The sequence below is a fragment of the Manis pentadactyla genome, chromosome 8 (genome assembly GCF_030020395.1).
Source record: "Manis pentadactyla isolate mManPen7 chromosome 8, mManPen7.hap1, whole genome shotgun sequence".
NCBI lineage: Eukaryota > Metazoa > Chordata > Mammalia > Pholidota > Manidae > Manis > Manis pentadactyla.
In genome coordinates this window covers 140,444,951-140,468,646 of record NC_080026.1, presented here as the reverse complement: position 1 = coordinate 140,468,646, position 23,696 = coordinate 140,444,951, and the positions used below count along the sequence as shown (strand labels likewise).

Sequence of the window (23,696 nt, the reverse complement as noted above, 5' to 3'; positions counted from 1 at the left end):
CTGCGTCTGCTCACCCCTCTGGGCCAGACTCTGTCCATCTGCTTGTCATGGGCTTGGGGCTCAGCAACTTCACAGAGCTTTCAGTGATGAAAGAATGTTCCCAATCTGCTGTGTTCAGTCCAGTGCCACCAGCCACATGGGGCTCCCGGGCATTACATGTGGCTGGTGTGATTGAAGAATGGGTTTTTGGTTTTCTTTAGCATGACCCCGGTGGCCAGTGGCACTGTGCTGGGGCGTAGATGTGAGTCCCGAATCCTGCCCTATCAGAGCTAGCTGTGCGATCCCCATGGCCCAGGGAGCTGTGGAGACCCAAGCGGGTTGGCTCGGCCTCCTGGCCCACCTTGTTGCTCAGTGGCCCCTAGCTCTGGGGTGCCCCCATGTAGAGCTCAAGGCTGGCCATGCCACCTACCAGCTCCTTGTTCTCAGCCTGCCTCCTGCCAGACTGGCCTGGGGCGCTCTTTCCTGCATACAGGTGAGGGTGCTAGAAGGGCAAGGAGGGCCTGGCCTCTGGGGCCTTGGGTGCCCTGGCAGCTGGCCAGCTGGGCACTGCACCCTTGAGGCTGCTGGCAGTGCTAGGTGGCTGCTCAGATTCCCAGGAATGGTGCCAGGGGTTGGAGACAGTTCCTGGGAGGCGCTCCAGCTTCTCCCCAAGTGGTGGGTCTGCTGGTTCTGGGTGTGCTGGAGTCATGCGGAGAAGACAGAACTTGCAGTTGAGAGCTTAACTTTGAATCCTGAATGACCATGGATGGACAGGCGGCCGTGCTTGGAGCCTGTGTCCCACCGTCAGCAGGCAGATGCACGATGGGTGGGGCGTGGTGCCAGCGGGCTGTCAACCCAGAGTGTGCTGAGCAGCCAGGCCCAGCTTTTGGGTACCTTGGGGCTGACGCAGGTGCGCCACAGTGTCTGTGTGGGGATGGCGTGGCCCCCGAGGCTAGGCGCGGGCATCTCAGACTGAGAGGCTGGGCTGGAGGCATTCAGTGGGTGGCCCTGGACCAAGGCTGCCTCCTCAAGTCCCTGGGGTGGTTTTGAGGGAAGCATCTCACACTGTGTGTGATCAAAATTGGCGGCGTTTTGAAATTTTTAAGGAAGATCTCCTTTTATGCCCGAGTACCCCAGACTGACCAAGTAGTAATAAATGCCCCATGGACAAGTAGGAAGTGCATTATCACAGTCCTGACAGCCCATCGGGCTGTGTTTGCCTAGTGCTTTAAGGCTCCCCGGCTTGTGGGGTGCTGTTGGGGTCTCAGCCATTGGTGTTCCAAGAGGATCAGTCAGAGCCAAATGCATGAGTTAAGTTTTGTCCATAAGCATTTGAGGAAATTACTTGTGGGGAACCAAGTGAGAGCATGGCTTGTTGGGGTGGCGGACGTCAGGTGAAAGGTCTGCAGAGTAGGCAGCTCCGTGGGCAGGCAAGGCACGTGGCCAGCTGGTGTCTCGCCCACAGGCTCGCTGCCCCTGGCCTCCCAGGAGTCGGCTGTGGTGGAGGACCTCCTCTACGTGCTGGTGGGTGTGGACGGCAGATACATCACTGCCCAGGCCCTGACTGGGCGGCAGAGCCGGACCTTCCTCGTGGACCCCAACCTGGACCTGTCTATCCGGGAGCTGGTGAACAGGATCCTCCCGGTGGCTGCCAGCTACTCCACTGTGGCCAGGTGGGCACCAGATTGGACCCAGTACTGGAGGCGGCCTGCCAGCTGCTCACACTTGCTGCTGGCAAAGGTCACCACGTGCTCTTCTGAGGAGCGTCTGCCTTGTGACCCAGCCTCACTGCTGGAACATTTAGAGGGGCCTGAGGCCGAGCACAGGGAGCCTGTGTCCAGTCTCCCTTGGGGCATGGGGGCCTCGTCCCGCCTTCCCTGGGCTGCTTAGGGGCCCCTCCTTTCAGGTTCATCGAGGAGAAGTCTTCCTTCGAGTACGGGCAGGTGAACCACGCCTTGGCGGCGGCCATGCGAGCTCTGGTGAAGGAGTACCTGATCCTGGTCACACAGCTGGAGCAGCTGCAGAGGCAAGGCCTCCTGTCCCTGCAGAAGCTCTGGTTCTACATCCAGCCGGCCATGCGCACCGTGGACATCCTGGCTGCCCTCGGTATGCTCCTGCCCGCCCCTGTGGGCCCCGGGGGCAGGTCTCTGCTGGAGTGGTGCATGCTGGGTGGGGCTGGGGCCTCCCAGGCTGGGGTGCAGGCTTCATCCTTACACCTGGGCCCTGGGCTTCTGAGACCAAAGCCTGTGTTGCTTCATGGTTTACTGATTTGCAGAAGGAAAACTAGTTCACGGGTAAACTTTATTAGCGGCTACCACCTTAAAGTTTGAGTATAGCCCAAAAAAGAAGCGCCTGTCCCCGTAAGGTGATGGCTGGAGAGGGACAGAGCGTTCCGGTCCGTCGTAATGCACCACCTCCTTGCAGCCACCTCAGTGGACAAAGGCGAGTGTGTAGGAGGGTCGACCCTGAGCCTCCTCCACGACCGGAGCTTCAGCTACACGGGCGACAGCCAGGCGCAGGAGCTGTGCCTGTACCTCACCAAGGCCGCCAGCGTGCCCTACTTCGAGATCCTGGAGAAGTGGATCTACAGGGGCATCATCGACGACCCTTACAGGTAGGCCTGGGGAGGCGGGGACGCGCCCCTGAGCTGCTCTGCGGCTGCCTCCCGCTCGGCCGCAGGGGGCAGTCACCTCCCTCGCGTGGACTCGGCCCACAGCCCCGCGCGTCTGGGCTCAGCAGGAGGTACCTGGACACGTGAAATGGGGGGTGTTGGCTCACAGAGAATCAATTCTGTTGTGTTGAGATGTATTCGTCACATGTTTGAGAGCTACATCTGTGGTCTAGAAACTGTTTCTCCAAGTGACCGGCCTGTAGCGGGAGGGTGTCTCGCTCCCGCTGCGTGATGGGGTTTAGACCTGGGCGGGTCCGAGGCAGGGCTGTGTGTGGCCTTGTTCACCATGGGAAGGAACCAGGTGAGGGGACCAGCTTCCCGCCCCACCCCTGAATCCTGAGCTCAGATTGGCACCTGCCCTGAGGAGAGGCTGGCAGGGCCACGTTCGCCCCTTGAGAAGGACTCTGGGGCAGCTGCCCTTGAGGTGGCACGCTGTGCCGTGACCAGCGCCTGCCGCTTTCCAGCGAGTTCATGGTGGAGGAGCACGAGCTGCAGAAGGAGAAAATCCAGGAGGACTACAACGACAAGTACTGGGACCGGAGGTACACTGTGGTGCAGCGGCACATCCCGTCCTTCCTGCAGAAGATGGCCGGCAAGGTGCTGAGCACCGGTGAGGCGCCTGCCCCCGCCCGGCGCCCCGCTGCCTGTGCTCGTTCCCTGGCCCTGGGAGGGAGCCTCGTGCACCCTCTCTTCCTCTCTACTAGTTAGTTTTAGGACCCTGCTGCCACTTAAAGGAGAGCTGCTTCTCAGCCTGCACCTCTGACTCCAGACATGGGGGTTTCCATGCCAACGTCCAGTTCTCCAGGTCTTGGGACCCCAGCTGGGTGCCCTCCTAGTGCCCTCAGTCCTGACACTGACCGCCCATCACCAGTATTGGGTCTCCAGGCCACTGATGTGGCTGCACCCCGGGGGTTCCCGTGACCTCTCTCGGGTTCTGCTGTCTGCTAGGAGGGCTCGCAGAATTCTGGGGCACGCTTGCCTACTAGATTGCCAGTTATTACAGAGGATGCGATAGAGGATGCAGACAAACAGGCCCGGGCCCAGGAGCTTCTGCCAGGTGGACTTGGGGGGCCCCGCCCTCCCCGTGTGGGGTGCCCATCACCTGGACGCTCCCAACCCTCCGTTTAGGGTTCTGTGGAGGCTCTGAGATGAGGCAGTAACATTGACTCAACCCTCGGGCACTGGGGGTTCTGACTGCATCCCTCCCCTCCCCCATGTTGGGGGTGGGGCGCTCAGTGTGGTTGGTCCCTGGTGATCATCCCTGTCCCACCTTCCTGTCCTGAAGGGGGTCAGGAGTAACCAGATTCCAAGTCATCTGTCACCATGGGAGGGCAGATGGGACTCAGGCCCTATGGGCTGACAGTGCTTTGGGGCAGAGGGCTTGAAGACCGACCCTTGGCTCAGGGGGCTAAGTCAGTCTGTGTCCAGGGCTCCTGGGGGTGGTCTCTGCTCCAGGTCAGAGAGATGCAGGCATGAGGAGCCCCTGTGGTGCAGGCGGTCTAGTCTGTCCCGTCTGTTCTCTCAGGCCTGTGATTTGTCACATGTACAACCTGCTTTCCTACACCTCTTCTCAGGAAAATACCTGAATGTGGTCAGAGAGTGCGGTCACGACGTCACCTGCCCAGTGGCCAAGGAGGTCATCTACACTTTGAAGGAGCGAGCGTACGTCGAGCAAATCGAGAAGGCTTTCAGCTATGCCAGCAAGGTCCTGCTGGACTTCCTGCTGGAGGAGAGGGAGCTCGTGGCACACCTGAGGTGCGCTCTGCCTGGGGCTGTCGCCTCTGCTCGGTGCGTGTTGCCCACGGCATGTTCGGCCAGCAGTTCTGGTGTTTGCAGAACGGGGGCTGCTGCCAGGGCATCCCGCCTGAGCACTGGTGCACAGGAACCTCCCACGTGGGTCCTCACTCTGCGATCAGTCGTGCTGCCCTCAGGCCCCGAGGGGCGTAGTCTGCCTGCCCCCCTGGGCTGAGGCTCAGCTCCCAGCCCTGCCCCATCCCCGCAGGGCCACCTGAATGCTCTCTTTGCTCACTTTAAACTGACTGCTTGCCCTCTGCCCTTTTTTTTTCTTCTGTATTTGTTTTTCTCCACTATTAAGTTTGTGAGATTCAAGTTGTTGCGGGTAACAGTGGTTTCCTCATTTTCATTGCTATGTAATATTCCACTCTTATATACCATAATTCACCTGACCATTCTATTCTTAGGGGCATTTGGGTAGTTTAGAGTTTGGAACTATTTACCCAGGAGCAGAATTGCTTGGTCATGGAGCAGCAAACATTCGGCTTTTGTAGATGAGATGAAACGTCTTTTCGAAATTATTTTATCATACACCTTCCACTGCCAGTGTGTGGGACTCTAGTGGGGGAGCCATCTTCTTAGAATGCGCATCAGACAAAAGCTTTTAATGACTCCCTGCAGCTTTTAGAATGAAGTCCAAACTAACTTACGTGCTGCTTGGCCTCCACTGGCCTCTTGTGCCCTGGCTTTCTGCTATTCTCTCTTCCTCATGACTCTTGGGCTACATTTCTTGAATGCACCACATGTTTGCCTATTTACAGGCCTTCCATGAACTGTACCCTCTCCCTGGAAGGCTACGCCCTCCATTCATTGCTAGCTAATTTCTACATCCCCCCGTAACTCAGCTCAAATGCCCCATCGTAAAGATGGCTTGCCCAACGTCCCTCCCCAGCCAAATTAGCTCCCCCGAGGTTATTCTCCTACACCCTTACTCTTTTTTTTTTTTTTTTGAGAGGGCATCTCTCATATTTATTGATCAAGTGGTTGTTAACAACAATTAAATTCTGTATAGAGAACTCAATGCATAATCATTAATCAACCCCAAGCCTAATTCTCAACAGTCTCCAGTCTTCTGAAGCATAATTAACAAGTTCTTACATGGTGAACAAGTTCTTACATAGTGAATAAGTTCTTACATGGGAGCAGTGCAAGTCGCCCTCTGCCCTTTAAAAATGTCTTTGGTACAAGTGCTGCCACGTGGGAGTGCCCAGTACCTCATCTCCACACCCCGCGCCTTGGCAGTGCCTGAGAGCCACGCTGACCTCCACCCCACCTGTCCTGCATGCAGGTCCATCAAACGCTACTTCCTGATGGACCAGGGGGACTTCTTCGTGCACTTCATGGACCTCACTGAGGAGGAGCTGAAGAAGCCGGTGGACAGCATCGCGCCCCCACGCCTGGAGGCGCTACTGGAACTGGCCCTGCGCATGAGCACCGCCAACACAGACCCCTTCAAGGACGACCTCACGGTAGGGCCACCCCAGATGGCGGCCTGCCAGCGTGACTTATGTGGCTTCCGCCTACAGGCCTGATGCTTGCGTAAAGGTTTAGATCCCCAGGGATTCAGGTGTGGACTTGTCTGTGCTGTTCCTCGGGGTACCTCTCGGGGTATTTTTAAAACAAGTCTCTGTACTTTTTGTTCTCTTATGAATGAAAGTGATTACTTTTTTAAATGAAGCTCATCAGTAGGTGTTCAGTTTTTTAAGCCAGCCTCCTTGACTTAGAGTCCCTGTTGGAAGGAACCAGCTCAGTCCTGGGTCTCGGTTTCTAGCTTGGGTGTGGGGTTGGTGGGTGTCAAGCCCTGACGCTTTTTTATTTCCCTTTCGCCAAGATTGACCTGATGCCTCACGACCTCATCACTCAGCTTCTCCGGGTTCTGGCCATCGAGACCAAGCAGGAGAAGGCGATGGTCCAGGCTGAGCCCACTGAGCTCACGCTGAGTGGTCTGGAGGCCTTTTCTTTTGACTATGTAGTCAAGTGGCCCTTGTCGCTGATCATTAACCGGTGAGTGTTGATCCCCGAGCACCAGCTTCAGATGTTTGTCCTGGTTTGCCAGGAACAGGGGCTTGTGCCCACCTAGTCACTGTCTCATCCTGCGGGGCACTTGGGGCAGTTCTTCCCATCTTTCTGTGCACAGTAGGGGTCGCCAGCTGCCTGGAGGCTGGGTGCAGAACCATGTGTCAGCGACCCCGAAGTGCTGTCTGCTTGCACCCAGAGCTTCCCTCAACCATGCAGGGGCCCAAGTCCCATATGCCTTTCGCTGTTGTAGGAAAGCCCTGACGCGCTACCAGATGCTCTTCAGGCACATGTTCTACTGCAAACACGTGGAGCGCCAGCTGTGCAGTGTATGGATCAGCAACAAAGCGGCCAAGCAGCGCCCCCTGCGTTCAGCCAAGTGGTACGTGTCTCGGCTCGCTCTTGGCCCTAGCAGAGTGGGTCTCCTCTTCACTCATGGCCGCAGCGCCGTGGTCAGGTGTGTGCTCCGCCTAGGTCCAACAGTGCGCTTTGTGCTGCACAGCAGCGCAGGGCCATCACCCACCACACGGGACGCTGGCTCCATGCCCGACCCCCTGTGCAGGCCTGCAGGCCGGTCACGCCTGAGCACCAGCCCTTAAGGACCTGGTGCTGCCTCAGGTAGTCCCTGTCAGTGCCTGCGGAGCCGCATGGCGGTAGAGTGGCTGTGTGGGCACCATGAGCAGGGCGCGTCGAGGAAGCCTCAGGACACGCCCAAGGTACACACGTGCCATCTGCATCTCTTGCCCACCAGGCTTGCTGGTGCCTTCACTCTGCAGCAACGCATGCTGAACTTCGTCCAGAACATCCAGTACTACACAGCCTTCGAGGTGATGGAGCCCACCTGGCACACCCTCGAGAAAAGCCTAAAGTCCGTGAGTCTTGGCCCCGTCATGCAGGGCGTCAGCAGGTGCTGCCAGCAGGTCACGTTCCATGGAGGGTCCAGGGAGCAGCAGGTTAGGTGTTGGGAGATGGCGGCGGCAAGCTGTCCCAAAGCTGACGACGGCTTTCAGAGCCGTGGGGAGCCTGTCGCCTCAGCTCGGGCTCCGCGCCACGGGGAGTGTGAGCGAGTGGGGGACCTGAGAGGGGTTGTGCCGGAGGAGGGCGTGGTCGCCGGGCTCCCAGCCTCCAGTGCGGCTCGTTTGGGCTCTGGGCCCATCAGCCAGAAGGCTCGCCTGTCACCAGATTCCAGAGGCAGAAAGTGGCCACCGGCAGGATTTCTTGTTGCATTCTGTCTTCTACAGCCCAAATCTGGGACCTGTCTGGGGACCATGTTCAGTATTATTTTCTTCTAGTGGTATTTTGAAGCTTTCCCCCAAAAGACCACAGGACCACTTAAAAAAGAAAATTGAACAGAAGTGTGCCAAGCCCACGGGCCTGGCCATCGGGCCTGCTCTGACAAGAGCCCCTCTGCCAGGCCCGGAACATTGATGATGTGCTGGCACACCACACGGGTTTCCTGGACAGCTGCCTGAAGGACTGCATGCTCACCAACCCCGAACTGCTGCGCGCCTTCTCCAAGCTCATGTCCGTGTGCGTCATGTTCACCAACTGCATGCAGGTGTGCAGTGCCAGGCCGGCAGCCAAGGGACCCTGTCTGCTGGTTCTGACGTGGGGCTCTGTTGTCAGAGCTTGGGTTAGTGTTAGGGCATGTTGCGTGCAGTGCTCAAATACAAGAACACAAAATAAACATGGGGGCAGAGGTGGTGACACAGGTCTGCTAGGGCTGGAGGGCACTGGGGAGGGCCTGAGGGCAGCGGGAGAGCCTGTGCTGTGGCTGGTTACAGAGGCGACGGGAATGGGTGTGCCAGCTCCTTAAATGTCGAGCCCACTGGGGGGATGCCACACACAAACCGTCTCTGGAGCAGTTAGTCCTGCTCTGGATCAGGTGTGGGAATGCAGTGGCGCAGTGGGCCCTCTTCGGTGGCCTCCCTGAGTGAAGCCACCCCTGAGGCTGCAGGGGCCCAGATGTACAGTGGCCAGGGTTTCATTTGGAGCAAATTGGGGGTGACTAACAGGCGTCTCTTCCTAAACCGAAGAGATTCACTCAGAGCATGAAACTAGACAGTGAGCCGGGCCGCCTGACGCTAGAGCATGGCACGATGCTGGGGCCGCCCACGGAGGCCGAGCGGGCTGAGGAACGTGCCCGGAAGGAGCTCGCCAGGAAGGTGCGCGCCCGCGGGTCGGTCTGTGAGGCCTCCCTCTCCCTGGCAACGTGGATGGGGTTGTGGCCGCGCTCTTGCTGAGTCTTGCCTTTGACTCTCAACACTAGCCACAGAGACGTGTGCTGGAGGCGAGGCTCTGGGTGTCCAGAGGGCATGCCCAGGACTGGTGCGGCTGAGTTGCAGGGTGCCCAGCAGAGGGCCTGGCCGTCAGCAGGCGCGGGGCCGTGGCCCTGCTGTCCCTATGATAAAGTCTCTCACTAACTAAGAAGGGCCATGTGGCTCCATCCTGAGGGTCAGCCCCAGGTCCACTCTAGACCCGGATGGAGCCCAGACGTGGTCCCATGTCCTCTGGTCTGTTCACTTGTGGGGAGGTGGCCAGGAGAAGACAAGCTGTCATCTTGAGGGTTCTGAGCCACGTAAGACGCGAGGTGCGCTGGCATATTGGTTCTGTGTGGCGGTTAGAGCAGGGTGCCAGCACCCCAACTGTGTCTCTACATCCCCTAGTTGGGGATTTTATGATAATCTCACTTTATACCTCTTATCAAATGAAAACTTCCCCAAATCCATTTCTGTTGAAAAAAATCAAAGTCAACCTGCTAGTGCTCAGTCGGGCCAGAGGCCAGTGGACTCAGCTGCCTGTCTTCCAGCACCTGGCCGAGCATGTGGATGCCCCCCAGCTAGCCTCCAGCTTCGAGGCCGCCATCAGCAAGTTTGATCAGAACTTCTCAGCTCATCTGCTTGACCTGCTGGCCCGGCTGAGCATCTACAGCACCAGCGACTGCGAGCACGGCATGGCCAGCGTCATCTCCAGGTGGGTGGGGTGGCCCCACCTCCGTCCATCCCGCCCGCTACCCCTGTGGTCCCTCTCACCTCCACAGGGAGACGCCCCCACACCACCCTTCCTGCCCGCAGGCTTGACTTCAACGGCTTCTACACCGAGCGCCTGGAGCGCCTGTCTGCAGAGAGGAGCCAGAGGGCGGCGGCCCATGTGCCTGTGCCCCGGGGTTCCCTGGCGCCCAGGGTGGCCGTCACCGCGCAGTGAGCCCGTGAGTGCTCCGCAGGAAGGCCTCAGAAGCTTTGGCTGCACCTTGCTGTGTGTATCGTCTAAATAAAAGCCTGAGGGTGGTCTGTTCAGCTCATCGTCTGCTCTGGTGCCGGCTGCCTCAGAGAGCCCCCAGACCACACGGTTGTCTCCATGGGCTTGCTTAGCCCTGTGCTTCCTCAGGTGGAGAGGGTCATTTTTCAAAATGTTTTTGGCCTCAAAGACTGTGAAAACAGCATTTGGGCAGGTTGAAGATATCAGGAGGCCTCATGGGACCAAACCCAGGCCTAGTGCCCCTGCTTGCCGTCCAGAGAGCTGGGCTGGGCCGCCTCAGCACCAGTAGCCCTCAGCCACTGCATTTGTTCTGGGCACCAGGGGGCAGCACAGCCCGATGGGATGAGGGGGTTGGGTCGTGGGTGTGCCTGCCAGGGGCCCTTTGCTCCTGTGTGGTGCCCCTCCCTTCCTGCTGTGGGCCTCTCTGGGATCACTGCCCTCCCTGTGCCTACCTCTCAGTTTGGCCCCTCTGCCCACACTCCTGGCCAAGCCTCCCCTATCTGCTGATGCGTGCGTGCGTGCGTGTGTGTGTGATTTGTGAAGTTCCATTCTGATTACATGCTCCAGGTGATCTTGGCAGGGCTCCTCGAGACAGTCCAGGCTTCACAGCTCTGTCCCCATGGGGCAGAGTGTGGGCAGTTCTTGCCCTGGCCACCGCCTTGCAGGGGCACAGCTGGGGGCTCTGTTCCCTGCCAGTCTGCAGGATGTGCAGGCGTGATGTGTGCACAGATTTTCCAGAGTCATGGCACTATTCAAAGGCTCACCAGTGAGCAGAGGCACCTGCTGGCCCTCAGCTTGGGGCTGCCTGCCTGGCCCTGAGGCCCAGAAACAGTGTCCCTGTCCTGGGTGCTGGTAGCCAGTGGTGACGGGAGGGGAGTGGTCAGTGGTGGGTCCTGTGGGCTGAGTAGGGGATGGCCGGCCCTAAGGCCAGCCTGTCAGCTGGGAGAGGAAGCGTGTGTCCACAGCAGCTATGTTTTTGCTGATCCAGACTTGCTGCCTTCGAACTCTTCAAATCATATGCAACATGACTGAGGAGAGAAGTAAAATTGCCAGGAGCATTTGTGTTTACGTGGCTTTGCTTTATGACAGATGCTTGCCCTCCAGGACCCCCACTGTGGGTCCAGCCCCTGGCCAGCAGGAACCCCAGGGCTTTCTGTTGCCCAGGAAGTCAGAGAACACACCCACCTGCCTCAAACCCCTGGCACAGCCTTTCACAGACACTTCCTCTCCAAGGGCTCCTGGGCCACACCTCACCTCGGGGCTGGCCCCTCACCGCTCCAGGGAGGGGCCCGGGAAGTCTGTGCTCCACCCACCTTAATTCAGCCTGGTCCTTGAAGCTTTCACCACGTGCTGGATACAAACCGCTTAGTGGCCCAAAACTGAGCAGAAATTGGAAAAGACGGGGGAGCTATACTCTCTCCACAGGTATGGCCCCGCCCTCCGTATCCGGGGCTGATTGGCTGTCAGCTGAGGGCTGGTCAAGGGGCGGGGTGCGCCGGCATGGGCCTCTGATCAGATTGCTAGGGCCGGACGGAGCAGGGAGCGCATCCTGGACCGGGCCCTGGACCCAGTGCCCGCGCGGGCCCCCCACCCCCTGCCAGCCATGCGCGGCCTTGGCCTGGGGCTGCTCGGCATGCTGTGGCTGCAGGGTGAGTGCTGCCATGCCTGGGTCCCCAGGCGCCCTCACCTGGCTTCACCCGACCCTGTGCCCTTGGTGTGCAGAGGTGGCCCCTCAGGGAGGCCCCAGCAGCAGCAGACAGGACCTTCAGAAGGGACCTGAGGGAGGCCGGCTGCCTGGGTGTGCTCCGGGCTCAGTTCAGGGGCCGGGGCTGCGGGGGAGCTGGGTGGAGTTCCCCGCCAGCCTGGGGTGTGCCCCAGCCTCTAGGTGATGGCCCACTCCCACCCGGCAGGGAGGCAGGGTCGAGGCCCAGTGGCCCAGCAGAGGGGCAGGGGGTGCCCTGGAGGTTGTCTAGCCACAAGGGCCTTGTGCCCTGGCCCCCACCTCTTCTGGTAGGGGCGCCTTCAGGCTGGGCTTCTTGGTGTCCCAACTCCAGGCTGGGGAGGCGGCCACTTCCTGGGCCACCACTTAACACCTGAAAGTTAATGGTGCAGAGACACAGCCATTAACGTTTGGAGAGGGGGTCAAAGCAGTGGCTGGTCTTCAGCCTCTTGGTGCCCTCGCCTGGGCCCCGCCGTCTGTTGGTGCATACCGGTCAGTTCCTCATCCGGGCTGTGCAAGCTACCTGCCAAGGAGGCCCGTCCCTCCCCTTTGGTGCAGTTATGTGATTAGTTGAGATGGAAGGTGTAATCTTAAGTACTAGGTGGCAGGCCTGCCCCCCACAGGACCCGTTCATCCTTGGTAGGGCCGGATGTCCAGGTCAGCCCCCAACCTTGGGGGCTCTGTCTGGGGGCAGCCTGGGGGACTTCCGCAAGGGCTAGTGAGGGGCAAGGACCCACGCCCAGGCCAGCCTGGTGTCTCCCGCAGTGGTAGCCCCCAGCGACCCCCTGCCCCACGTGGAGCAGTATGAGGTGGTGTGGCCCCGGCGCCTGCCAGGAGCCCGTGCCCGCAGAGCCCTGCCCTCCCACTCGGTAAGTCTCCTCAGAGCTACTTTCCTTCAGTGGGAGGGACGGTGTGCCCGGTGGGATGCAAGGGGCTAGCCTTTCTACAGCCCCCTGAAGGGGTGCCCCCCCCCACTGCTTCCGCCCAGCTACCCCCTGCCTGCCCAGGAGCTGGCAGCTGAGTCAGCCCCGGGGGCCTGCTTGCAGGGCTCTGCCTTCGTTTCAGGAACCAGGCCTGCGGCCACTCCCCGCCTGCCACAGCCCGGTTTCACTCACCGGGGGATAAGTCAGATTCCTCTTAGGCTGGAGGGCATGGCTCACCACGGGTGTGCTGATGACACACCTTTCAGGGTGTTTGGGGCTGGGCTGGAAGTCCCCGGGGCTGCCTGGGGGCATTCCTGAAACTGGGTGTCTGGTGACAGGCCTGCATGCCCTCCTGAGGGGTGGGTGAGCCCGGAGCCCCTCACACACCCTCATCTCCAGCTGCAGGCATTCCCCGCGGGCAAGTGGGTCTTGTGCCCCCAGCCCCAGTGGAGCCCGGTGCCCGGTGGGAGTGGTGGGCACCTGGTGCTGGAAGAGGCTGCTTGCAGGCCCCACCTCCTTTACTGCCTGGGTTAGAAGCGTTTCATCGTTACCCTTGTGTAGACAGGTGGGAAACAGGTCTGGGGCACTGGTGAGGTTCAGGCAGAGCTCCCCACATGCTCAGCCCAGCCACCCTGCCTGCTAGTATTTGCCTGAACTGGAGAGCGCCTAGGCTGCTCTGAGGGGCTCCCAGGCTGCTGCTGGGTACCCCAGCCTTAAGGGCCTTGGGCGGTATCCCTGCCCCCAAGTTTGAGGTGGGTGTGGGCTGGAGCAGGGCCCTTCACCCTGGACCCCTCCTTTACCCCTGGCTCAGGGACTGTACCCCGACAGTGTGAGCTATGTCCTTGAGGCCCGAGGACACACTTTTACCCTGCATCTGCAGAAGAACAGGTGAGTGGGGGCTGAGCCTGCTGGGTTCTTGGTACCCCCAGGCTGCCCACCCTTGCACCCAGCACACTTGTGTCCTGGGTGCTGGCTCCCTGGCCCAACCTGTTCTCCAAACCAGAGGTGGGTTTGAGGGAGGCAGACGGGCACCACAGTGATTCTTCTCCAGGGACTTGGTGGGCTCAGGCTACGCAGAGACTTAGACGGCGGCCGACGGCTCCCAGGTGACAGAGCCGCTACCGAGGCAGGTAGGGGCCTCGTGGCCACTCACGGCTAGCGGTGTGTGTGGGGGGGTCCCAGGAGTGGGCCGAGGAGCCCTCATGCCCTCCTCCCGCAGGACCACTGCTTCTACCAGGGCCACGTGGAGGGGCAGGAGCACTCGGCCGCCAGCCTCAGCACCTGTGTTGGCCTCAGGTGGGTGCTCAGACCCAGCAGGGGCATCAGAACGCCAGGGCCCCGGCGCCACCCACCCCACTTTGTAGAGAAGTAAACCAGGGCTGAGAAGGAAGGGGCAAGATTCGGGGATACCTGCACTTGGCTGTTTGGGTCCTTTTTAGGAGCTACAGGTTCCGTGAGCCTTGGGGCTGCCCCAGGGCCCTGGGCGCTCTCCAGCACATCATCCCCCCGGGGGCCACCTGGCCCAGTGTGGAGTGGAACCACTCCCTCGCTCACCAGAAGGGGCTTCCTGTCCCTCCCGGGCAGGGTGCCTAATTCAGAACCACCTGGCTCCCCTCTGCCCTCAGGGGCTTCTTCCGGGCTGGCTCAGCTGTCCACCTGATTGAGCCCCTTGCTGGGAGTGATGAAGAAGGGCAGCATGTGCTGTACCAGGCGGAGCACCTGCAGCAGAAGGCTGGGACCTGTGGGGTCAGCGACCGCAGCCTGGATGAGGTCCTGGGGCCTAGGATCTCAGCAGCCTTCAGGCCCCCGGTGAGGGAGGCCCTGGCCAGTTGGGGCCCTGTCCACTGGGCCTGTGCATCCCCCAGATTCGCCGTGTGTCTGGCAGAGTGGGGGTGGGCCTGGGCCTATCCTGTGACTGGTGGGCTGAGCCTGGCACCCCCCTGCAGCTGTGGATCCTTCTGGTTGGCTCCCCCAGCGCTGCACAGGGGCTGGGGGCAGCTCCAGGACCCCAGGCCAGTAGGGCTGGGCTGGGGCAGCTGATGGCCTTTTCACTGCTCCCCAGACCTGGCCGCTACCCCGAGAGACCCGCTATGTGGAGTTGTTTGTGGTTGTGGACAGCACGGAGGTACCAGGGCCAGGGTGGGTGGCGTGGGGGTGCAGCGGAAGGACCCAGAGGCAGGGAGGAGATGGGGTGGAGAGGTACCTGTGGGGGCTGCAGCCTGAAGGTCTGCTGTCTCCCCAGTTCCGGCTGTTGGGGAGCAGAGAAGCTGTGCGCAAGAGAGTGCTGGAGGTGGTGAACCACGTGGACAAGGTGGGGGCCCTCCCACCCTGGGGGGCTCCGGGGACTGTCCCCCTCAGGGGCTTACGGGGCTCTTAGTACCAAAGCACCATTCCGACCAGGCTTCACTCAGCCCAATAGCAGCCCTGGTTGTAGAGGTCTCGGGGCACCTGTTTGGGGGGGAAGGTAGCAGGTAGGGTGCTCATGTGGGGAGGGAGCTCGAGTCTGCTCCTGCCTGGCTGGGGGGCTCTAGCCCTGGGGCCTGGCCCTTCCCGCCCTGGAGCCTGATCCTGAGCTCCCTGTCTCCTCCCAGCTTTATCAGGAACTCAATTTCCGCGTGGTCCTGGTGGGTCTGGAGGTCTGGAACAGTGGGGACAAAATCCGTGTCAGCTCCCATGCCAACATCACGCTGGAAAACTTCCTGGCCTGGCGGGCGCACAGCCTGGCAGGGCGGCACCCACACGACAACACACAGCTTATCACATGAGTCGGCCATGGGTGCAGGCCACCTTCCAGGGCAGGCAGGGAGTGCTACTGGGGAGAGGGGCCCTGCTCCGGGGTCCCAGGCAAACATCACTCCTGTTTGCAGCGGCATTGACTTCACCGGGACCACCGTGGGCCTGGCCAGAGTGTCCTCCATGTGTTCCTGGGACTCGGGGGCTGTGAACCAGGTGCGGAGGGCACGAGCCTGGGTTGCTGGCCAGGCTGGGTTCACAGCCCACTCAGAGTAGAGGGGAACATGGGGGGTGACCTCGGGACTGGGTTCCTGTGCTTGTCCCCCACTGTCCCCATGGTCATACCTGAATGGCTGCCTCCCGGAGGGTCTGTTGACTCATTTTTGTTCAAGAGCTGTCGCTGGTGGAGTGACACCAGGCCCCTCGGGTGCAGGGCGGGTGGGTGGGCAGGTGCCACACGGCCAGCACAGCCTCTCCTGTAGGACCACCACCACCACCCAGTCGGTGTGGCATCCACCATAGCCCACGAGATGGGCCACAACCTGGGCATGGACCACGACGAGAATGTCCAAGGCTGCTACTGCCCGGTGCCGCGGGAGGGCGGCGGCTGCGTCATGGCGGCCAGCATCGGGTAGGACGGCCCCCCAGCCTGGCGCGGGCTTGCAGACCAGGCACCCTGCAGTGTGCCCCGCCTCTCCTGACTGAGCTCCCCCGATGCAGCTCTCAGTTCCCCAGGATGTTCAGCCATTGCAGCCGGGCCGACCTGGAGGTGTTCGTGGAGAAGCCCCACACGGCCTGCCTGGTGAACGCCCCGGACCCTGACCGGCTGTTGGGCGGCCCTGTGTGCGGAAACCTGTTCGTGGAGCGGGGCGAGCAGTGTGACTGTGGCCCACCCCAGGTATAGGGCAGGTGCCATCAACCCCCTGCTCCCCGGCCTTCAGGTTAGGGTGTCCACACCTACCTGCCAGGTGCCCTGTGTACCCATGGCTGACCCCCGTAACAGCCACAGGGTCCTTGCCAGGGCTGGGGTGTGGCAGCTGGACCCTGGGTCCTCAGGGTCACGCAGCCATTCAGGCCTTGGCTGTTGCCCCCTCCCCCCAGGACTGCCAGAACCACTGCTGCAACGCCACCACCTGCCAGCTGGCTGTGGGGGCTGAGTGCGCCCAGGGCGCTTGCTGCCAGGACTGCAGGGTGAGTGCCCCAGGCTAGCGGGGAGAGGGGCCCCAGGACACAGGATGGGGCAGCAGGCCCACATCTGCTTGAGGCCTGCTGTGCCTATGGTGAGCTTCGCTCCGCTGGGTTAGGTGAAGCCAGCCGGGGAGCTGTGCCGCCCCACGAGGGACAGGTGTGACCTCGAGGAATACTGTGACGGCCAGGCGCCGGGGTGCCCAGAGGACGCCTTTCAGGAGAACGGCACGCCCTGTCCAGGGGGCTACTGCTATGATGGGAGCTGCCCCACACTGGCCCAGAGGTGCCGGGACCTGTGGGGGCCAGGTGAGGGACACAAGCCTCGGCTGGGTGGCCTGCAGGCCTCGGGGTGGCTGGGGGTCCTGAGCAGGGCCTGACCTGCTCTTGGCCCAGCAGGCGCCCGGGTCACTGCAGAGGAGTGCTACGCCTATGGCATCCTGCCAGGTTGCAGGGGCGGGAGCCCCCTGGGTTCTGGAAGGTGAGTGTCCAGGACGTGGGAGCCTTAGTGGGGCTGCCTTAGAGGGTCCTTTGCACAAAGGAGTCCCAGGACTGAGTAAAGGGGTGCTCCATGGGGTCCATCCTGCTGCCATCCAGGACCCCCAGGGCTGAGTATGCTGCCCTCGTGGGAGGTAGGACAGGGGTGTGGTTGCCCATCAGCAGACCTGCAGCCTGTCCAAGGGGCCCTGGGCCTCATCTTCTGCAGCTCCTGGGAGCACCCCAAGCAGGGTCAGTGGGACCCGGCAGAGCTCCAGCAGAGCCGGCTCCACGGCAAGTCCCTCTGTCCACAGGGCTGACATGTGTGGAGTCCTGTTCTGTGAGGGTGGGCGGAAGCCCCCAGAGCGGACCTCCTGCACACTCTCATCCCACCTAGCATCCTGCCAGGCACTTGGCAGGGTGCACAGCACCCAGTACGAGCCAGTGCCTGGCACCCAGTATGAGCCGGTGCCTGAAGGCACCAAGTGTGGTGAGGAGAAGGTGAGCACCCGGGGCCGCCGCTGTGGAGGCGTCAGCCGGCTGCAGCTCCCAGGGGCTCCCGCGGGCCGGGACTCACACAAACCCACACATGCACCACGTGGTGGCCAGGCTGCTGGACCCCAGGTCCCTGACATGTGTCCCTCACAGGCTAGCTCATGTGGTCCAAAAAGCAGGGCGGGCAGCAGGAGGGCTGGGTAGGTGCCCAGGGAGCTGCTGGTGAAGCCTGTTCCCATATGACGTGGCTCGAAGGCCTTTACCTTTGCAAGTTCTCTCAGGACAGTGGGCCCCGTCCTCTATGCCCCTGGTGGCCAGCAGGTGGTCATCCTGGATGTGCTGGCCACAGTGTCCCCACCCCGAAGCTCAGCCTGCAGGTTTTGGTTACCGTCAGCTGAGGTGGGGCGTAGGGGTCGGGCCTTCAAGCAGGAGTCTAGACTGGCTCTCCAAGGAGATCCCCACGGCCCTCCAGGTTTGCTGGAAAGGACGCTGCCAGGACCTACAAGTTTACAGAGCCAGAAACTGCTCCGCTCAGTGCGGCAACCGCGGGGTACGTGGCCACGGGACCGCCTGCTGCCTCTCTGTGGGCTGAGACACCTGTAGGCTGAGCTCAGGGACCACTCGGAGCCCACCGGGGCCTCGGGCCTGACGCTCTTGAGGGTCTGGGTGTCTATCCCATGCAGACAGCCTGGCCTGTCGTGTGGGTGGACACGTGGGTAGACATGGACTGGAATGGGTCAGATCTGAAACATTCTGTCGAGATGTGGGGGTGCCCTCGGGCCTCAGTGACCCACGCGGCTGTGGGGGGGACGGGGGAGCCACCATCCTAGAGAAGACCTCCCTGCGTCTGCTCCTGTGATATGCTCGCTTTGCTTGGGAATCCCAGAGGTGTGGGGCAGAGCCCTGCTCCACGCCTGGTCAGCTGTGGCAGGGCCCTAAGTAAGGCAGCCCTAGACGCAGAGCCAGGCCCTAGGATGAGCCCTGCCTGTCCTCATCAGTGAGGGTCATGGCAGAGACCCTCGCAGGCCTGAGGTCAGGCCCGGTGGCACCGTAGCAGAGGGCGTCCTTGCAGAGAGTGTCCATGAGGGCCAATGGCACTGGGCGGTGCCGCAGGTGATCCCTGGTCATCCCCCCACAGGTGTGCAACCACAAGAGGCAGTGCCACTGCCAGCCAGGCTGGGCCCCACCCCACTGCATAGAGCTGCTGTCGCAGAAACGCCCAGGTAGGGCCGGCCCCCCCCGGGGCCTTCGCACTCGTGGCCAGGCTCCTACTTCCTCAGACCGCCCGGTCAGGCCTGAGAAGGAAGCCCTGTGCCTGAGGCCACGAGGGGCATTGTTAAAGACGTGGGTTTGCACCCCCTGAGCATTCTGACCCCATGGGTGTAGGGCAGGCCCAGCAGCCAGTGGCCATACATGTGAAGGGAGGCCCTGTCCTTGAGGGAGGGGTGCAGGTAGGGTGACAGGGCAGCCCTGGCTCCTCTGTGGGGTCCTCAGCTATCCCCTGGGCCCAGGAACCTTGGGGCCATCCCCCCACAAGCGTCTCCCTCTCCAGCTGCCCACACCACCACGGCCTCCAGGGCCTGGCCAGGCCATGCCCACGTCACTGTGGGCCCAGGGCCACCCACCAGCAAACCCTCTGCTGGGTCGCCTGAGGGCCTGGAGGCCTGGTGTGATGGACAGGGCCTTAGTGCCGAGGGTCCTCAGACAGCCTCTTGGCTGTGGGGAGGGACCCGGGCTCTGGATTGTTGGGCACAGCCAAGGAGGGGTCTGAGGAAGGTGCCCCCCCTCGGCCCAGGCTGGCCAGGCAGGGCCCTGCCAGCCCCCACAGCCTGAGCCTGGCCTTGTGTGCCTGCAGCATCCAGGAGACTCCCTGTGGCCGCGCTGGTGGCTGTGCTGCTCCTGGTGGCCCTGGTGCTCACCCTGGCAGGCGTGGTTATCTACCTCAAGGCCTGGCGACGCATCCGCTGGAGGTGAGTGCTTTCAGTTGCGAAACCCCTGCGTGTGCAAGAGTTCCTTCCTGTTGTCCCTGCTGGGAACGCCCCACAGCCGTTTGAGGAAGGAGAGAATCAGCACGTCACTGGCGGGGCACGTGAGTCACTGGTGGAGCACACACGTCACTGGTGGGGCACGTGAGGCTGCCTCTCCCTATTTGTGTGGCTGTGACCTGCACACCATTTGGGGCCCCCACATCCAGTAGCCCCCTAGTCCCTGGGCTGGACCCCAAGGCCAGGATGCACTGACCGTTTTGTTTTCTCCCTAGGAGCTCAACACCCAAGACTGCTGTGGGGCTCTCCAACCCCCTGTTCCAGGAGGGGCACCGCTCGACAGCCAAGGGCAGGGCTCTGGCCCCCACTGCGGGACCCCTGGAGCCAGTCCCTACCACCCACCCCAGCCAGTGCCCCCAGCCCGGGGGTTCTGTGGTGACCACAGAACGGCCACCCCCAGCTGTAAGCACCTGAGTCCTGTCGTTGCCCCATAGTCTCGGGGGGCTGCCCCATCCTCTCCCTAGGCCTCAGAGGAGCTGCCAGTGGGTGGAACCCAAGCTGTAGGTGGGCTGTCTGAGGACAGGCATGAGCTGCTGACAGAACCTGAGACTTGGCCCGTGAGGGTCCATCTGAGGGCAACAATGAGCCCCCGCCACCCTTTGCTGCTGCCCAGCACCTCTGAGGGTGCATGTGGCTAAGGGGCCTGCTGGGCAGTGGGGCAGGTGGAGCCCCCCATGCACACACACGGCTTCACTACCCCCCCTCTGAGAGGGGCAGGAACCTTGGCTCCTGCGCTGGGGCAGCCCTGTGGGACCCAAACTCATGGCTCTTCACTGCAGCCTCCAGCCTCCATGTCCAGGCCGCCCTCCATCCCCGTCTACACCCAGCAGACCCCAAGCCAGGTGAGTGGCTGTGGGAGCCTGACAGCCAGGCCATCTCGGGGGCACCAGGAGGGTCCTGGGAGGTGGAGGGTCTGGGGTCTGCATTTGGTGGACCAGGTTCCCCAGGGCAGTGGCCACTGCATCCTGAGAAGGCTGATCACCCCAGCCCAGCAAGAACATTAACTGAACTCGGTGGGGCTGCGGGTCCTGACTGTTCCTTCTCCGTCCCACCAGCTCAGACCTGTTCCTCCTGCCAAACCCCTCCCGGTGCTGAAGCCCAAGCAGGTGAGAGGCCTGGCCACTCAGGAGCCCCCAGCTGTGCTGTTCCCTCCCTTGGCCACAGGGCGGCTCCCCACATCCCAGCCAGAACCTACAGGACAGGACAGCTGTGGGTTGGGGGAGGTCAAGGGTGCTGCGAGGGGCTGGGCACTCCCCTGGGTTTGTGAGGCTGTAGGGGTTCTGGAAAAATCTCCCAAGTGTAAGTCATTGGACCTTTGGTGAGCGGGGGCTCAGTGCTCCCAGCCTCGCCCGGAGAATGGGTCCTGTTTGCAGCTTGCCTCCCGGCCTCTGGACTTCCCTGAACCCTTTCTGGCTGATCTCGAAGCCTGGCTGTAGCAGTGGCATCTGCTTAAAAGAGACTATTTCTCTCCTTCCTTTTTAACTAGTATTTTTAACTAATTTTAGACTTAAAGAAACGTTGCAAAAATAGTCTTAGGAGACTTTTGATGGAAAAAAAGAGTTGTTGGGGGGCACAGTGGGCAGAAAGATTTCTGCCAAGGAAGTGTTGACAGCCAGGCAAAGGTTGTGGGGAGCTTGTGCCTGGAGCGGACATCGCCCAAGTGCTGCCCTTCTGTTACTGGGACGTTCAAACACTGGGCCTCGCCACGTGTTGGGGCGCTGGGGTGAGGCCAGGGCCCTTTGCTTTCCATCCCAGACCTCCTTTCCTGCCCTGGGAGAGCTGAATGCAAACAAATGCAAACTTTGGTAGTTAATTCATGGCTTTTGAACCTCTGAAGACCTACATTCTGGCAATTGAAGAGCTTTTCCTGGGAGACGTTGGGGTGGGGTAGGGGCTTTGTGGGGAGCTGCCATATGGGCTGGTGGCAGCCAAAGTGTGGGGGAAGATGCCTCCCCCCGCAGGGCCTGGACCCCTAGGCAGCAGTGTGTCTGTCCTCTCAGGTGGTCAGGAGGCCCACCTCCACACCTCCAGTGCCACCCATCAAGCCTGGGGCTGCAGGAGCCAAGCCTGGACCCACCCAGGTGAGCCCCACACCCAGGGCAGCGGCCTTCCCCGTCCTCATCAGGGGTAGGTCAGCCTGAACCGCCAGTGAGGTCACGCCTTGCTCGGCAAGACTAGAGCGATGGCCAGGCTACTGGCCACTGAATCTTTTTCTCCCACTAGCCAAAGTAGCAAAAGACCCTTCAGGGCGCCGGCAGTCAGCACCGCAGCTGTGGCTGTGCTCACTGTGCGAGGGCTGCCCCGCTGCTGAGGAAACTAAGTTTTCTGGAAGAGTGAAAGGAAGTAAGGTTGAGTGCTGCCTATTGTAGCCATTGGTTTTTAAAATCAGGTTTTTTCCCTCCTCCCAGGGAGTTGGCCCAAAGGTTGCTCTGAAACCCCCAGTCCAGAGGAGCTGATGGCTGAGCTCCCACCCGCCGGGGGCATGTGCACCTGTCTGCCTGATTGTAGGAAGAACCACGGAGCCCCGGGCCTTGGCCCCCAGGCAGAAGCCCAAAGGGAGGAGCTGGCCCTCCAACCCAGCTCCCTGCCCCTTGCGCCCCCACACCCGGCTCCCTGCCTGGGCCAGTGCTGGGCTTGTCTGGCTCCCTGGAGAGCTCAGGTGCACAGCCGGCAAGTCTGAAGCTTTAGTGAAAACCGTGTATTTTACAATTAAGTTATTGGCAGTGACAGGAGGCGTTCATTAAACTGCTGGAGTGTGTGTAAACCATGTGAGCGTGGGGGTCCAATGGTTAACAGTTCGGCGGTGTCTGACTGCACCCCTGCACACTCCCCGGGCTCAGCCACCCTAAACCTGCAGTCCCACCACCCTGCCCAGATCAGGGAGGTGGGACTTGCCATGTGCCCCCCTTTGGCACCCGCCCCGGGTCTCCCGCTAATGGCCCAACATCCACCTGGCATCCCACCGTCCTGGCCACCAAGGCCCTTCCAGATGGTCTCCCAGCAATGGCCATGACAACCTGCCCTGTGGTGCCGGGTGCCTCCCGCGGCAGGTGTCTACGCCTGGCTGGCTGGACTACTCCTTGGGCAGTGAAGGCTGGGGAGCCGCCTACGGGGTCAAGGCCAGGGCCACTGCCAGCTTGCCTGGGGCACTCTCCTCTGCACAGGGATGGTGTGGAGGTCATGCCTCCCAGCCAGCAAGAACCTTGGCCCAGAGAGATGCAGCTGGCAGATGGGATGGCCAGGGCTCCTCCTGTAGGGTCCCAGCTCCCCCGGCTCCCTGCAGCACGCACAGACCCGGGCAGGGGTGCTAGGAGCGCCTTGCGCCCATGGGCAGGGAGGAGTAGGCAGCAAGGGGATGGGGCAGTCTGCACTGCTGGCCCAGCATGCCTGTGGAGGGTGGGGCACATCCAGGTGCCTCAGCAGCTACTCCAACGCGGGGCCCAGCTCTACAGCCCTCTGACTTGGGGCACCCACACGGTCAGGGGCTCCCGCCTGGTCCCAACCATCAGCCCCCAGGACTCGGGCCCTCCCTGTTCCTCCCCTGCCTCCTCTGTCCTCATCCACGTCGGGGGCCATGGGAAGCTGATGTGTGAGGAAACAGGGTTTTTAGCCTGTCAGGCTGCCAGGCTCACCTTGCACCCCCATCCGCAGCGATGCTGGTGGGTGGAGACAAGCACCTCCACTCCCGGCTTGTGGATCTGCACAGCCGTGTCCCCACCTGCCACATGAGCTAGAGGCTCCGCAGTTGGAGCATTCTCACCAGGCAGGGCTCTGGGCTCAGACCAGCACAGCCCTGCACGTTTTCTGCCACCCTCGCCCCTCCCAGCCACTAGGACAAGTTCTCCGGCTGTTTCCTTGCTGGACGCCTTTGTCAGTATCCATGTTCCTGTCCACCAGAATGTCACCACCTGGGGACTCCCCCTCAGGACAGCGCAGGTCAGCTTGAGATGTGCTTGCCTGCTGGGGCATCTGCCCTGCGCTGTGTGTACAGCCTAGCTGACTATACCCGTCACCCACCAATGACGCCAGGAGACAGGTTGTGCTCCAGCATAGTAGAGCAGTGAACAGGCCCTGCCTTTGAGGGGCTGAGAGTCTAATGGGAAGATAAGCAGATGTGTCCGTCAGATAAGTCACATCGTAACTCCATGGGGAAAATCCCGGGGCAAAATACCTTTGAAATGGAGATCCGTCAAAGCGAAGTAAAGTTTAGGAAACCTGCTTCTTAGAAGCAGTCTACTTCTGCTCTCCCCGGTCTCTGACCCGGCTGCAGAGGCAGCCCCCACCCAGCCTCTGGGGGCCAGATAATCCCCTGCTTGCCCTTTAATTACCTATTGATATGGAGATGTTACTCTCCACCCCCAGGAAACACCCATTGTATGGAGATGCAACAAAGACAGGTG

General features: G+C 61.4%; 3 protein-coding genes across 4 annotated transcripts in view; all 3 read left to right on the top strand.

Moving 5' to 3' along the window:
• TUBGCP2 (tubulin gamma complex component 2) overlaps positions 1-9,756 on the top strand; it is a 21,582-nt gene extending 11,826 nt beyond the window's left edge. For both annotated transcript variants that reach the window (XM_036929615.2, XM_036929617.2), the window contains 13 exons: positions 1,445-1,652; positions 1,886-2,085; positions 2,404-2,593; positions 3,115-3,260; positions 4,225-4,405; positions 5,733-5,913; positions 6,276-6,448; positions 6,714-6,842; positions 7,212-7,332; positions 7,875-8,018; positions 8,497-8,625; positions 9,270-9,433; positions 9,535-9,756. In XM_036929615.2, coding sequence (XP_036785510.1) covers positions 1,445-1,652; positions 1,886-2,085; positions 2,404-2,593; positions 3,115-3,260; positions 4,225-4,405; positions 5,733-5,913; positions 6,276-6,448; positions 6,714-6,842; positions 7,212-7,332; positions 7,875-8,018; positions 8,497-8,625; positions 9,270-9,433; positions 9,535-9,664 — 2,096 coding nt within the window. In that variant the 3' untranslated portion in view covers positions 9,665-9,756. The remainder of the gene's footprint in view (positions 1-1,444; positions 1,653-1,885; positions 2,086-2,403; positions 2,594-3,114; positions 3,261-4,224; positions 4,406-5,732; positions 5,914-6,275; positions 6,449-6,713; positions 6,843-7,211; positions 7,333-7,874; positions 8,019-8,496; positions 8,626-9,269; positions 9,434-9,534) is intronic.
• A 154-nt stretch (positions 9,757-9,910) lies between these two features.
• Positions 9,911-13,663, top strand: LOC118934262 (disintegrin and metalloproteinase domain-containing protein 8). Its single transcript, XM_057506535.1, has 5 exons — positions 9,911-11,367; positions 12,204-12,307; positions 13,173-13,249; positions 13,413-13,491; positions 13,581-13,663. The coding sequence occupies exons 1-4, from the start codon at positions 11,322-11,324 to the stop codon at positions 13,444-13,446; spliced, it is 261 nt and encodes an 86-aa protein (XP_057362518.1). The 5' UTR covers positions 9,911-11,321; the 3' UTR covers positions 13,447-13,491; positions 13,581-13,663.
• Positions 13,521-21,892, top strand: LOC130678842 (disintegrin and metalloproteinase domain-containing protein 8-like; the record flags this gene model as incomplete). Its single annotated transcript, XM_057505404.1, has 20 exons — positions 13,521-13,657; positions 13,987-14,170; positions 14,424-14,486; positions 14,604-14,672; positions 14,953-15,122; positions 15,229-15,310; positions 15,577-15,725; positions 15,815-15,992; positions 16,196-16,285; positions 16,399-16,588; positions 16,676-16,760; positions 17,071-17,257; positions 17,724-17,801; positions 18,390-18,474; positions 19,107-19,221; positions 19,512-19,698; positions 20,076-20,140; positions 20,324-20,402; positions 21,297-21,377; positions 21,705-21,892. Coding segments are annotated over 20 exons (2,322 nt in total), but the record flags the coding sequence as incomplete, so codon positions are not given.
• Positions 21,893-23,696: the final 1,804 nt, after the last annotated feature.